Genomic DNA, 14,720 nt, shown 5'->3' with positions numbered 1-14,720 from the left:
TGCTGTACTGTGTTAACTCTTTACTGTGTAGTGAAGGCAATAATGAATAATACAGCCGTGTGATGAGGGAATGTAAACTGAACACATACTGGAAAAACCAGACTTTTACAGCTGTGTGTATATATATTTTTTATATATATCTATATATGTACATCTACATTGCAGTTATAAGTGTCACCTTACAAAAGAGATTCAATGGACTGAACAATCTTGTAGAAATTTCCCCAGCTGGAGTTCCTCAGGAAGAACTGGCTTTCAGCTTGGACAGCAGCATCTCATTCTTACGGCATTCCTGTTAACAGAGCAAACGCGTGAGGAGGAATTGCTCTTAACTCTGCTACCTGCATCACCACACCAACAGAACCAAACCCTTTCTTTCATTTTGAAATATCTCCAAAATCCAAAGCAGCCTGGAGTGAGTGAGGAGTTGAAGATAATTCTGATTCATCCATAATGTTATTCCAAAAAACTTTATGACATGCAAGCCAGAAGGAATGCTGCTTGACCACCCATCTGAAGTTGTTAGATGTAGCTAAAGCAATTTCAGCTTTTTACTTATAAATAGAATAAATCTGAAATAGAGATTACTTGTAGGTGACCTAGAACTTTGCAGGACAGTTTGCAAAAGAGTCAGTGCTCAGGGAACAATTCTTGGTCAGGAAATATATTTACTCCTGTGTTCAGTACCACAACCACGACTTCTTTTATTTTTAAGGGTAGCAGAGTTGAGCAGAAATTCCCTCACATGGCAATGGAGGAAAAATACGTAAAAAACCCCTAATAATAAGTTTTACCTAAATTCTGCAAGTAGGATGTAAAATTCTGTATGTCAGACAAGCAGCTGAGAGCCCCTGGCATTCTGCCAGAGTACACTGTCTGAAACAGGAAGGAACTGTCTCAGAACAAAGCAGGAATAATTGCACAAAGATGTTTTTCCTCGAACATAGGAAGCCAAATGACAATTTTGCCTGCAGCATTCCTTTTCATTCATTCATTCTCTTGGAGACAGCAAGTAACAAAAGCCTGTGATGATTAAAAGCTTGGGAAAGGCTAAATCAATGAAGTGTTATACAGTGCTTTCACAGTCATTAGGCAACAAGGCTGGTTCCTGAAGATTAACGACCAAGACCCTGCATTTCCTCATTCACACACATTTCCACACCCCTCTTTGCTCCAATGCCTAACTGCTCACAGATCTTCAAGAGATTCCACCTGAAAACCTAAACACTGCTTGCTTGATAACCTCTCCCTGTAACATGGAGAGGTGCCAGTCTAGCAGTGAAAGAACTCCCAGAATCAAATTCAGAGTCCAAGGTTCACATGGAGAAAGTGACCAAGATACACCATGAACATGGTCTGATGAGCCTCATGTCAGGAAATCTTGTGCATATATTAATGCACAAGCCACATCAAAATGGGTCACTGAACACATGTGACAGTTGAACATAGCAAAAATGTTCTTACCTCTTTAAATTCTTTCACTGTTTTGAAGTAAAGCCTCTGTTTCTCTAGAAGCTCTAAGTACTCATCGTTCAACTGGTCTCTTCTCATTTTGTTTTCTTGCTTCTTCTTTTCCATCTGTTGGCATGCAGGAAGGGTAAGAGATCATATGTATGGATACACATGGACATACTGCATAAGGAACACACAAGGGGAGACAGAAACTTCATAAATGATACCCCCAGCTCATGCTTGAAGTGCAATGAACATTTAGGGTCAGCTCTATTAAAATTAAAAGCCTAATGCTGAAGTCTCAGTACCAGTGGCACTGCAGGTACATCTGGGACAAGGGCACATGATAGTTGGGACTCTGAGGTGCTGCTGACCCTCTTCAGCAGCAGAAATCAGCTTCAGTCAGCTCCCACAGTCTGAGAAACTGTGCCCGAGCTGCAGGTCTGACTGCACCCACACAATCCACATGGAAGAGTTCTCACTGATTTCAGTGGCATTCAGCTGTCCCAGGCATTTAAATCACTACACTGCCAGTAATGAAGTTGAGGGGTTTAAGATTCCTGTCAGGACAGAGGTGTTTTAACACCTCTGTCATACTCTGTTCATTGACATTTAATGGTGAGAAGTTTCTGACGGATGTGAAAAAAAATAATACTTGTTAGTTGCTTGCCTAATTTGCACCTCATGTAATGGATCTTTCTATGCACAATTATTATCCAAGAGGTTTTGCTGAGCTAATTCCCAGGTTCTAGCAAAGAAGGTGAGAGCAGTCAGACCTTCATTCGATTCTGTTTGATGCCTTCTACAATCTGCTCCATCTGCCGCAGAAACTGCTCCCGAGATCCGGACGATGCCATGGCTCTGGAAAGAACAGGGAACACCTGACAGGGATGTGGGACACCGTGTCCCAGCTGCCTTGCACATCTGCCTGTGTCCAGAGTTCTCATTGCTTAGTGCTCTGTGTAAAATTCATCCTTTCAGTCACTGCTACCACTGAGAGTGCAGCTCTTCGGCTGCTGTGAGCTACCAGAGAGATGCGCACAGAGCTCAGAGCCAGCACACGTGTTCTCCCTGTCAGCTCAGGTCTGTTCCTTACTCTCATGTGCTGTACAGAAATCAACTGCCAATAACTACATAAAAACAAAATTTAAGAAAAGCCTCTGTTGTGAATAGTAAGAAGGTGAATAGAGGTCTAGGAGAACAGCAAATGTACAAAATAATTTCACATTGTAACAGGGAAAGCCTAGAAGTCATTTCAGACCTTAAAATCATTAGAGAAAAATAAACACTGGCTGATTCACAGACTGGTATTTGACCGTGAACTTCTAAGGCAACCACAATTTTACCTAGACTCCACACTATATCAAAATCTTCAAATACAGAGGTAGTTTATAATAAACATGTCTGAAATCTGTCCCAGTCTAATGTTTTGTACATAATGTAATAACCACAACTCCACAAAAATGAGGAAAAGATTTAAATTAATTCTAGGAAAATTATGACTGAATTTCCACATCTGAAGAGTCGCATATTAAAAACATATGTTGGCTATAAAAGTTACATAATTCCAAGTCTGTGATTTCCCAAACTGGCATAAACAGAGTTAGTAAACTATTCTATAAATCAGTTTATGACTATAAAATCTTGTAAGAAATTTTTAGTCTCTATAACTGATACCCATTCCCATTTGTCCAACCAACTCTACCACTCTTTGCAACTCTTAAGAGATAAAGAACCATAACTTACTGGTGGAAGTTGTCATGGATAGAATTCAGTAAGTTGACCTGTGAGTTGGGAAAAAAATGAAGAAAATACACATTTATCTTTTCTAGTATGAGTTTTCACAGACAGTAAGATGAATTTTAGTTTTAAAAAAGTTACTATATAGATAATGCCCTCAAAAGCAGACAGATGTGCAAAAATCATGAGTTTTCTTTCAGAAGATAAATCACAATCCTTTTAGTAAAATCTCTCCCACTGGTGGAATGACAGAAACATAAGTGTTGGACCACAACTGAGATTTTTAATTGTACTGGCACTCAATTATTCCACTGAAAGTTTTCCAGCACAATGCCTTCCCAAACTAAAGCAATAAGTAAAATGGTCTGTACATGTGTTCATCATGTGCTGAAATTTGACATAAAAGCACCCTGCAGATGCTGGGCCAGTGTTTGACAGTGACTGTACACAAGCACATCACAAATGAACAGGAAAAAAACACTTGTGCCTTTGAGATGGGAACCACTCAACAGATTCTGAAGAATTACTTCCACACAAGGCTCTGAAGACTCTCCCAGCAGTGCAGGAGCAGCAGGTGAATCCCTGCACTGCTTTCATTGTGCAGATGAGGTTTACAGGCCAAGCCAAGCATCATTGCTCACTTTGCTTATGTGTTAAAGGTGAACTCATAAAAAGTACAGAATGGCATTTCAGAGGTGTGGCTGCCCTTACAAGACAGTAACATTGCACTGCATGAAGACAAAAATAGACATTTGTAACAGCATCCCAGGAATATTTTGCTGCTTGTATAAATTCCCCCAACCAATAAAACTATATGGAACACATCCTATGTGACTGCCTTTGGGTTTTTTCCCATTTTTTTTACATATTGCTGAGAGCATTAAAATTCAACAACTGGCAATTAATGTGATCCTTTCTCTCAGCTTTGAATACATCTTGCAAGTCTCCTGTGGTTAAGCCTTCCAAGCAGTTTCTCCTTTTGATGAGTATTTGAAGAGCCCTGCACTAATCAAACCCAAGGGCTGCAAACAGAATCACCTGCCCCACTGCCACAGAAAGCTGAACTCATCTCTCCTAAATCTAAAATCTTCCACCTGAATGAGACAGCAATAAGCAGGCATGGCAGAATCTGCAGGCATTCCTGACCTTCCCTTGGAAAATTCCAACAAATTCTGAACAGGCTCCCAAGCAGCCAAGGTGCTTAAGAATCCCTGTTTCTGTATTCTCTATAATCTGCTTTTTATGTCCCCATTTCAAAACCTGTCTCTCCCTAATTTTTAAATTTTCAGGTTTGCCTTCAAACAAACCAAACCAAAAATAAAACAAAACCCCTAAACAAACAAACAAACAAACAAAAAATCTGTATTAAATGCTAATGGAGGGGAGGAGTTAAAGTAATGTTAAGTAGTATAGCTTCTACTTCATGCATTTTTAAACTTTTCTGAATGGAAAAAAATGAAAACTACCTCATGTGGATTAGAATCAGCTGCTTAAGGGAGGGAAATGGTTGCTCATTATCTCCAAAACAGGATGTGAAAGGACACTGAAAAGTGTCTTTACATAGTCAGAAATTTGACCATTCTTTGTCTTACAAACTAAAGAAATACATCTAAATAATCCAAAACACACTAATCTGTTCTTATTTTATTAGAATAAACAGAGAAACCTGAGGTATCAAAACATTGTGTATTTTAAAAGTCGTAATTTTTATCTCTTCTTGTTTCCTCCTATTTCTCCATCTTTACTGAAATCAGACACTTGTCATTGCAAAAAAAGAAGACTGAAATCACTCAGTTATGCCCAAGAAAGAAGTGAACTCTGCATAGATTGGAAAGAGGAGGGGAAAAAAAGCATTCTTTCATGAAAACTACTCTTCTGACTCAGTAAAATCACCAGCAAATTAAGTGTAGGCAGCTCAGACCCTGAAAAATAAATCTGATGTTGCTCACAGCAGCTTATATTTGCTCTCCAAAGCTGCTGAGCGTGGCCTGGGTTCATAATAAAAGGCATTGACTAAAAAGAGAAAAAAGGGTAATTTGTGCTATGATAGCAAGACAGTGATGTTTGCTGATCAAATGCTACTCATGTTTTGAGAGCACAGTGAGTGGTTTAAACGTGCTGTACTAACAGCAATTCTTTTACAACACAGACCATTTCCCCTCCAAAATTACAAATATTCTTAGGAATCAGTTGTTCCATTTTTGTTTACAAAGACCAGTAACTCTGCTCTGACAGGAGTGAATATGGTGAGAGCCAAGCAAAAACTTTTTATTTCCTTTCCCAAAGACTGAATACTTAGAAAATAGAAGTAACATTTTCTTACCTCCTTTTCCAAATATACTTTCTTATCATCCAGTGTATTATAAAGAGTAAAAAACTGTTTCGTTTCTTTATGAGTTGCTGAGACTGCAAACAAAAAAAAAAAGGGGTAGAATAATAAAAGCATGTGAGGTAAAATGGAATCTGTAAAAATACTCCCTAGGCTTTATATAACATATTTTCCACTATCAATAATGGAACACACTCGCTAATGTACACGCAGAGGGAACATCCTTCCAGAGTTTCTCTCAGCAGGGTTTCCAGCTATCATCTCTTACAAGAACAACACAGCTCAGTGTCTAAATTAAGCCCCAACTGCTGACAGCCCTTTCTGCCAACACATGTTGGCACCTTCAGCTGCCTGTTCATGCTTCCTTCCCCTGACACACCCAGGCAGCTGTGCTGCTCACAGGGGCTCTGCCTGTGGTGTTGGAGGGGCACAGGCTCAGCAGGGACAGGAAAAAGCAGATAATCTGTGTGGAAAAAAAATGCATTAGACTAAAGAGTACAAGCTACACATGTGCAAGATGCCCAACAAAGCTTTTGCTGCTTAAAAGTCTTTTTATCTTCTTATAACCTATGTGTGGTGATAGAATTAAGTAATACTTTCTGGTTTAGGTGGTTTCAGCAGATGTTGGTCAGAGCTCAGCTGGGAAGGCAAGGCTCAGACATGCCTTCCCTTGGGCCTGCAAGATGATACTCAAATCTGCTGAGTGTTCCTCTAGTCTTTAGTTCTTCAATGCCTAAGGAAATCCAATATATTTGTGACTCCCAAGGAAAGGGTTCAACAGGCAGCAAAAGTCATTCTGGCTAGAAACCAGAACCTGGAAAAGATGTATGGGTTAAAAACAGTAAACCTCAGTGAAATCAGGCACATTAGCCTGGGATTTGCAGAACTGCTGCCAAACAAAAGAGGCCTTTCCCAAACCATTTCCTTCATGCCACTCCTGTTCTTCCAGCAGCTTTGGTAGTCACAAGTCTTTCTTGAGTGGATTCCACATAACAACTCAGAAAACCTTTTAAGATTTCAACTGTGTTGGAAAGTTGTGCCAACTTATAGAGCCTTATGGCCACACACCAGAACTCATGCAGGGTAAAATAGAATACTCTGAAACATTTTCAGTGGAGGAGGTTGAGTTAGGTCAAAACCAAAGCACTGAATATTGTAACCAAAAAGGATTCTGGTGCAAAAAAAAAAAAAAAAAAAAAAATCACAAAACCACAAAGGTTTGAAGTTAGTGCTGAAGATTGTCTTGTCTAACACCCTCTGAATCCAAGTTCAAAAAAACTACGTTTCAGCAACGAAAGGTTCACCTGAATCTGGCTAAATGAAAAACCTCTAAGTACTTCTAAAAATATCACAATTCACAGAAAAACTGGCTAGAGATTTCCAGCTCATTTTTCTAGAAGCTTAGCCTGTACCACACAGGTTCCCAACCATGACTGAGCAGTGTGTTATCCTGAGATACTACTCACACTTTGTACTTTAGAAAACAAAGTCCCATAAAATTCAAAGCATCTTAAATCTACACCCAAAGCTGCACAAGTCTCTTTGATCCTGGTCTCTCTGTACTTCAGATAAAAAGGAAGCTCCATCTTTTCAGCAGGTAGCTCTGACCAGAGACTTTGAATTAGACATGACAGAGAATGTGCAGAAAATTTCAGGACAAACAACAGAGTTCTTTATAGCTGGACTTGATTAAATAAACTGCGTGGCACAGCAAAGAGGGGTAAGAAGTACTGGACTTGTACTCACATTTATTCCATGTATTGAGTTAGATAACACACATGGAAGACAGCACAGGGCTGTGCCACTGGAAATGCCTCACCAGGGCAAGGGATTTGGATCTCCCTCAGATAACCAGGCTGGAACTGCTCACCCTTCCAGAGCTTGGTTCACACATATATTTAATAAATGCAGAATACCTCTGAATCATTAGCTAGGTTTTTTTTTTTTATGCTAACACACAAGCTAGTTAAATATACACCAGTAAGCATACTGGTCTGTTATCAGTTTAACAACAGCTTTGAAATTTTATTCCATTTGCACCTTTCCAATTTTGTAATTTCTGACACTAAAAGCTAAAGACAATTTGTATTCTGTTTCCACCAAAATATTGCAGGATTGTGTTTATAAAAAAATGAAAGAAACCAATCCCCTCAAGAGACTATTTTTACTTTGTAGTTCTTGACATAGTTGGGTTCAGAACCAGTTATGTCACATCAGTGGAAACAACAAAAGCAATCTAATGGTAAGGCAAATTAATTAAACACGATTCAAAATTACAGCAACCTCATTTGTAAATGGTGAATTAAGGACTTTCAGAACATACTGGTCATTAACCTAAATGACAGAACCTGCTGCAGACAAAATTTATTCCAGAGATCTTGTCAACTGAGATTCACCCTCAGGAAAACTCTTAAAGCCCAGCTTATAAAACCTCAAAAATATGATGTGTAACATGAATACCAAAAACCTTTAACGTACCACCAAACTAGTAGGTGCTGTTGTTACATGCCATATGCTTAAAATGCAACTGCCCTCCTTTCAGGGCTTTAGCCTTCAGCATGATGGTCCTGTTTGATATACATACCCTGACTGTAAAGTTCAATAAATCTCTTCTGATACTGTGTGAGCTCAGCTCGGCTGGGTACTTCATCAATCTTGCGTTGTAAAATGGCTATTTCTCTGTTTCTTCGTGCCTGAATAGAAAGTTAGGAGGGGAGAAAACAAAACCTCTTCTTGTTCTCTTCTTAAAATGGATGAAGCCCCCCCAGCAATACTTTGTTATTAAATAATTGATTTTAAAAACAAAAAGCACTGGCGGAGGATCAATATTTTTTTGCAATTGATTTGTGACAGAAACACTTGTTAAAATTAGAACAACAAAACGAAGTATTAGAAGTTACAAGACAAGACAAACATCATCAATTTTGTACAACTAAGAACACAAAGAGTAACTCACCAGTAGCAGGCGGAGCTTTTGAAGTTTCTCTTTCTCAGCTTCGTACTGCTGTTCTATAATCTTATTTGGCTCCTGGAAGTTGAGAACCCAAAACAATTGTGTATGACAGTAGCATATGAGAGCTGCAGTGCAAAAACGGCAGATTGGGTTTGTCCTCTGGTTTTGCCTATCTTTGACTCCCACAACAACGCCACCATTTGTTGTCTGGGGTTTTTTTTAAATAATAATTCACTATCTATATTAAAAGCCTGACATCATTTACTCTAAACAAGGGCAATTAGATAGCTTTTAACTTTTGATATTTTAGTTTTTAAGAGTTATCAATAGTTCTTTCACCGCTTTACAAGAGTCACACTTTTAAGTAGATACAAATCCAAAGATTGTCAGTACCCGTTGACTGAGTGTTTATACTTTGATTCAGTGGTGGGGTTAAGAATAAACAAGGCACCTGAACAGAACATAAACCCTCTGACAAATGTGTTCTAGACTTCCTGCAGTGTGGACTTCAAGGTAACTTTTCCTTACTAAAAAATTTAAGATTTTGGTTTGCACTTTAATTTTTTCATGCTGTGTTGAGGAGGGCAGCAGCATCATGGAAGTTGTAATCTGCCTTGTTCCAGAGACACGAAGGCATCAAGTGTTTACCCACTGAAAATAAAGTCATTGAAGCTTTTCCTTTCCTGTTCATTCATTATTCATTGCCATCAGTCTGGATGCACTTGTGTTAAAACCTAACTTCTGACAGCTGCTCACTGCATGCAGTGCACCGAGCCACTGAAAGCTCGTGCTTCCATCCTTCACATAACCCCACTTCCAAGAAAAAAACAACCAAATAGACATTCTTTCTCAGGAAGACCTGTTTCTGGCAGAGATATGCACAGCTCTTAGCACAACACCCAGAGATTCTTCTCTGGTAGTACAAAGAAAGAAGTAAAAGGCACAAAAGCATCTCTGAGCAGAGCCCAGTGGATTCTGCAAAAATAACAGATAATGCTGTTGTTGTTTTCAGAGTCCTGTATTTCCAGGATTATTAGCCTGAATTGTGGCTCTACAGAGCTTTCTAGATATTCCAGCAGATACTTTAATGCTTACAAGAATGTCCCAAAGTCAGAAAGACTTGAACAAACATTTCAAAATGCAAATTGAAAATAAGAACTTAGACTTTTCTATTACCTGTTCCTCCCCATTTTCCACTGCTTCAGCTTTCAAATTCTCAATATCTTGTTGTAGTCTCTCCATTTCTTCCTTTAAAACAAACAAAAGTTGATTTTTTTTAGCTGAGACCTCTTCCCTTGAAGAGGGGAGAGTAGGATCTTGACAACACACACTTCTAACAAAATTTCAGAGGTGAATACACACCTAATATTTAAATTTGGAAGACTAAACAGCATTCCTTGCTTAAGGGTAAGGCATCCATTAATATTCATTACATTAAACTGTCTGCTTTTATCAAACATGGGAACAGATTTATTTCTTACTTGCAAATATACAGATCCAGCTAAGACAGCTAATGAGTGACATGGAAAATGAAACTGAAGAAGCAAAGCAGCATTACAGCAGTGTGACATGGAAAAGCGATGTATGGCATTTGGAGAAATGAATGAACCTAAAATTCCTTGCACAGAAGTTTCCAGAACCATCCTTTAGAGCTTTCCAAAGGAGTACATGCAGAAAAAAGGGTTCTGTACTCAGTCTAGCCCTTAGAACACCAACTCAGATCCTTCCTCACTCCTCCCTGCTCCAGGGGTGCTGGTATTCAAATATAAACCTGGAGTCAGCGGGACCTGGAGGCTGAGGGTGCGGGACAGATGACAGGCAGGGACACACAGCACAACAATCCACCAGTAAAGTGCTTATTTACCAAGTTTTAAATGAATCCTTCTAGGAGACACTGGAACTTACCCTACAATGTGCTTTGAACTCTTGCTCCTGGCTCTTTAGGTTTTCATTCATGGCCACCAGTGCTCGCAGACTCTGTAATATGCTAAATTTGAAAATCCAGTAAACTAGGTTAGATTTTTAGTTTCTAATTTAAATAGATGGAGAATTAACATATATTAAAACAAGCTTAGTTCTAAATAAATTTGCAATAAAACCTGGGTAAATTAAAACCCCAAATATCAGCTCTGATATACCAAGGTCAAAATAAAAATGGAGTGTTACACTGAGTATTCTGATGGCTTTGCTATGCTTTAACCTCATTACTGTGAAAGTTTTGAGAGACTTCTTTTCAATTTATGTGAGATGAAGGCTTCAAATATAAACAAAATAAATCAAGAAGGTCTCATGTACTTGTCAGACATGTCTAGGATTCTTCTGCTTTAAACACTTACAATTATTTTGAACTATAGACTGATACTTTTCATTTTGACTGAATCCTATTGTAATATTTCCCTGTGTGAGGAAAGCAAGCTAGACAATTATTTAATTCTAAAATTTTAGTTATTTGTTTAAGTTGACAAAGCAAGAAACATTGAATGAATAATATTAAAACCATATTTTTTTAGAATTTCAAAGGTAACAAAGGAAGAAACTTACCTAGAATCTGCTTGGGATTCTATTGTTTCTAAGGCTGCCAATTCCTTGTCCAGCTTTTCACTGTAACTCTTAACCTAAGGGTTACAATTAATAATAAATTGATTAATAATGAATTGACTTTGCCACACCATGACATCAGTGAGTTAAGCTGGCAAACACCTTCACTGTTTAACACATCCCTTCACACAGAGAATTTTTCAAAAAAGTTTCAGCTACAAACAGCACAGAAAAAACCCCAAGATTACCTCTGTTAATGTCTTTTTTGCTTCAGTACATTTTGCCTGCAGATCAGCACATTTAGCTTGCAACTGTTATGAAAGAGAAAAAAAAAGAGTCGGATTCTATATTCACTAATTACACCTGTAATGGAGAACAGAGAATATTTGAGCTGTTCATAATGGTTGTCTGTCAAACAGCAGGCCAAGCATAACAAACACTGTCTTGTCTTGTCAACTACTCGTGCATCTGATTGCAAGAATTCCGATTGAATATTTAATTACTAACAGCAAACATTTACCACCTGATCTTTTAGGTGTGTAAAGTCCCAGAATAAAAACCAGCTTTTACAAAACAGAGGCCAACAGAATGGTGACTTATAGGACAGAATCTCTATTAAATTGCTCAAACTTTTCCAGCCTGGGTGTACTGGCCTAGTTTCACATCAGGCTAAGAATGAGTCCCATTTTATACTTCTCCAAATAAGTCAGGGCAATTCAAGACTTGCACAGAAGCACCATGGCACCAAACCACAGACATTCCCACACCAAATAACCAAGATGCTTTATGGTTTTCTTCTATGTAACTATGGAAAGTCTAATAAGGCAGTTAGCAACATATGTATTATAATAAAATATTAGGTATTTCACTAGTCAATTCATTTACAGAGGCTAATTTTAGAAGAATGTCCTTCTTTAAACTCCTTATGATTTAAGATAACATTGCAAATAGTAACAAAAATAGGATGTGGTTTGCAAAAGTGGAGCACAAGTGATCAAACAAAATTGCACACGTAGCTCAGTTCCACTTCCTTTCATGCTGCTTTAGTTTGCTGTCCACAACACAGAGCTGTGACTTAATGTCCCACTCTTCCCTTTCCACAGCCAAATTTATAAAAAGAAATATTTTTCTTTTTTTTTCATAATTTTTCAGCAATAATTCACCAATAAACTCTATTCTAACTAACTGAAAAGATTTAAGTCTTCAGTCTGAATCTCATGAAAACCGACCTGAATTGTTAGTTTTAAGAAATCTTGCCAAAATTTACTGCAGTATTGAAGCCAGAACTCCATAAACACTTTTTAAAAGGCGGGGTTCTTGACTGTCACTGATTTCAAACGCTGCCTTTGGCAAGTAGTAAATAAAATTCAGCCAGGAAATTTTTACTTCAGTAAAGTGATAAAGGGATTATATTTGGCTTACAGCTGTCAGTACATTTTTTCCCCATATAAAAACAGCACTGAGATTGCCATGTACTGAAAACAAGCTACACAGAATTAAAGGGCCTTCAACTTTTAAAATGGCAAAAGCATGGTCCTCCCCAAAATTAAGGCTGAGCTAATTGCCCCCAAAAACACAACCTGTTCTCACAATCCAAGGGCAAGGCAAGCAAGACTTTGAGAGAAATCAGTGTTCAGCATGACAAATTGCTGGTGCAGAAGATAGCTTGCAGGTATTTCCTGGATGGCAAAAACTTTGTGATCAACCACTTTTATCAATGTTTTCTTCTTTACTACACACACAATACTTACCTCTTCAAGGAGTTTGGTTTTTTGCAAAATCTGCTTGTTGAGAGATGCCACCTTCCTTCTGTGTTGCTGGGCAGCTCCAAGCCTTTCTGGTCGCTCCTCAGCAGAAAGCTCAGATTGCTGAAAAAATAGTAACAGTCTTTTGGAGCTCACAACATTGCTTTCTGCTTCTTCAGAAGCTCAGGAAATACCAAAGTGAGACACAGCTATGATATTCCTTATCAAGAACTGTGTCTCGCTCTCCAAAAGAATGACTTACTGATTTACCTCACACCAGCATAAGGAAGCAGCTGAACAACTGAATTATATTCCAAAATTTACAAGCAAAATAAGCTAAAAAAGTCAGGTGCCCTGGGACAGCTGGAAAATACCACTGTGTACAAGAAGACAGCCAAATCTTTTTGCATCAGCATTATGGTTAAACCTGGTAGAGTTCTTCAATGGAAAAAATACAAGCATACTAAAAAACACCTTAAGCCATGGTATTCACTGAACTTGTTGAATCAGAGATGTTCCACACCCCAATAAGTAGCTCCAGAATTTTCAGAAGCCTTGAATAGAGCATTCTGAAACAGGGGCTTGGCTGCATCTTCATGCTGAATGACAATGCCATACTCAGTGTGGTAGATGCATTTACCACTCTGGGTTTTTGTGTGTGCACGTGTATTGCTGACAGCAGCCTTTGAGAACTATTCAATCCAGTATGCATTGCCAAGAGGGTCTCATAAATGCATAACAGGGACAGCAACATGGATCCAGTCTCCTCCTCTCTCTGAATTGTGAAAGCAAAGCTGACAGAAACATTCTTTATCTAAAATAACATTTATAATAGAATTTGTATATTTGTAGTAGACAAAAGAATCATTTAAAACCAGTGACAGCTTGATCTCTAAGGAATTATTTGCCTAAAAATTAATAGTACCTTTTGAAAGTCTTCACTTTAATACTTAAATCCATCTGTTTTGGCAATTTGCTTCAGGCACTCAGAATTCTTTTTCCTACCTAATCCATTTTCCAATATTTCATTAGAAAACCAGTTAATTTTCAAGTACCTCAAGTGCTAATTTATAGCCTGTCAAAGACTTCAATACTAAGTGCTTTTTGAATAATTAACAAATGTTGACAACTGCTACAATGCATATTCAGCTAAAATGCTACAAGAAGTGTGATATACTCTTCACTCATATTTGCTCCTGGTTCCACTCTAGACAGATGGGTTAGCAGCTTAATTTTAAATGAAAATAAGAGTCTTCCTCCTCTCCATTTTCTCTGTTATTCATATTGAAGAACAGCTTAATGATCTGTTGTGCTTTTACATCCACAGCAAAAAAAGACCAATTCTGATGGCTTAACCCAACAATTCACAGGCTTTCTTTGCTTTTGTTGTTAGGAAAGGAAGAAAAGCCTCTAAAGCAACACCTGTGACCCTGAACTACTCAACAAATACACACTCAGTCTTACTTATTCCTCTCATTATTTAGTCAGATCACATTCCTTCATCATGTTATGCATTCCAAAACTTTCTCACCGCACATTTAGCCTGTTACTTGCATAAGATATAAATGGAGAAAAATGGAAATGCAAAAGAAACATGGGCTAAACCAGTCTGAGACTGATGTTTGCAGAAATAGTAAAAAATCCATGTAGTACAGCTTTGGCATTAAAAAAAAGTGGATCATATTTCAAGAAATGAACTTTACAGCTTGCTTTTTTGAAAATGGGAAAGAACCATCCCTAATGTCTCCGACTGTTTAAAGATAATCAATTTCCTCATTAATAATTTTCTGCCAGTGTTTTTAGAAGGTGAGGAACGACACAATCCTTCCTGCAGTTCACTCAGCAGGTTAACACGGCAGCAGAATGGAAGGGCAAATGCAGAAAATCATAAGCATTGATCTGCAAAAATGCCTCTTGTAAGAAAGATCCTGGCCCATGGCAACATCACACCTAGAATTTGGCT

General features: G+C 38.2%; 1 protein-coding gene across 1 annotated transcript in view; it reads right to left on the bottom strand.

The window, feature by feature from the left end:
- Positions 1-67: 67 nt before the first annotated feature.
- Positions 68-14,720, bottom strand: part of CCDC93 (coiled-coil domain containing 93) — a 31,860-nt gene continuing 17,207 nt past the window's right edge. Inside the window, exons 12-23 of the mRNA XM_063400936.1 lie at positions 12,764-12,880; positions 11,261-11,323; positions 11,016-11,089; positions 10,380-10,461; positions 9,651-9,722; positions 8,478-8,549; positions 8,106-8,214; positions 5,516-5,598; positions 3,199-3,236; positions 2,229-2,313; positions 1,465-1,578; positions 68-292 (exon numbers count right to left, since the gene is read on the bottom strand). Coding sequence (XP_063257006.1) covers positions 239-292; positions 1,465-1,578; positions 2,229-2,313; positions 3,199-3,236; positions 5,516-5,598; positions 8,106-8,214; positions 8,478-8,549; positions 9,651-9,722; positions 10,380-10,461; positions 11,016-11,089; positions 11,261-11,323; positions 12,764-12,880 — 963 coding nt within the window. The 3' untranslated portion in view covers positions 68-238. The remainder of the gene's footprint in view (positions 293-1,464; positions 1,579-2,228; positions 2,314-3,198; positions 3,237-5,515; positions 5,599-8,105; positions 8,215-8,477; positions 8,550-9,650; positions 9,723-10,379; positions 10,462-11,015; positions 11,090-11,260; positions 11,324-12,763; positions 12,881-14,720) is intronic.

The sequence above is a fragment of the Prinia subflava genome, chromosome 6, assembly GCF_021018805.1.
Source record: "Prinia subflava isolate CZ2003 ecotype Zambia chromosome 6, Cam_Psub_1.2, whole genome shotgun sequence".
Classification (NCBI taxonomy): domain Eukaryota; kingdom Metazoa; phylum Chordata; class Aves; order Passeriformes; family Cisticolidae; genus Prinia; species Prinia subflava.
Note: the sequence above shows the minus strand (reverse complement) of the source record. Positions and strands in the feature narration are given on the sequence as shown.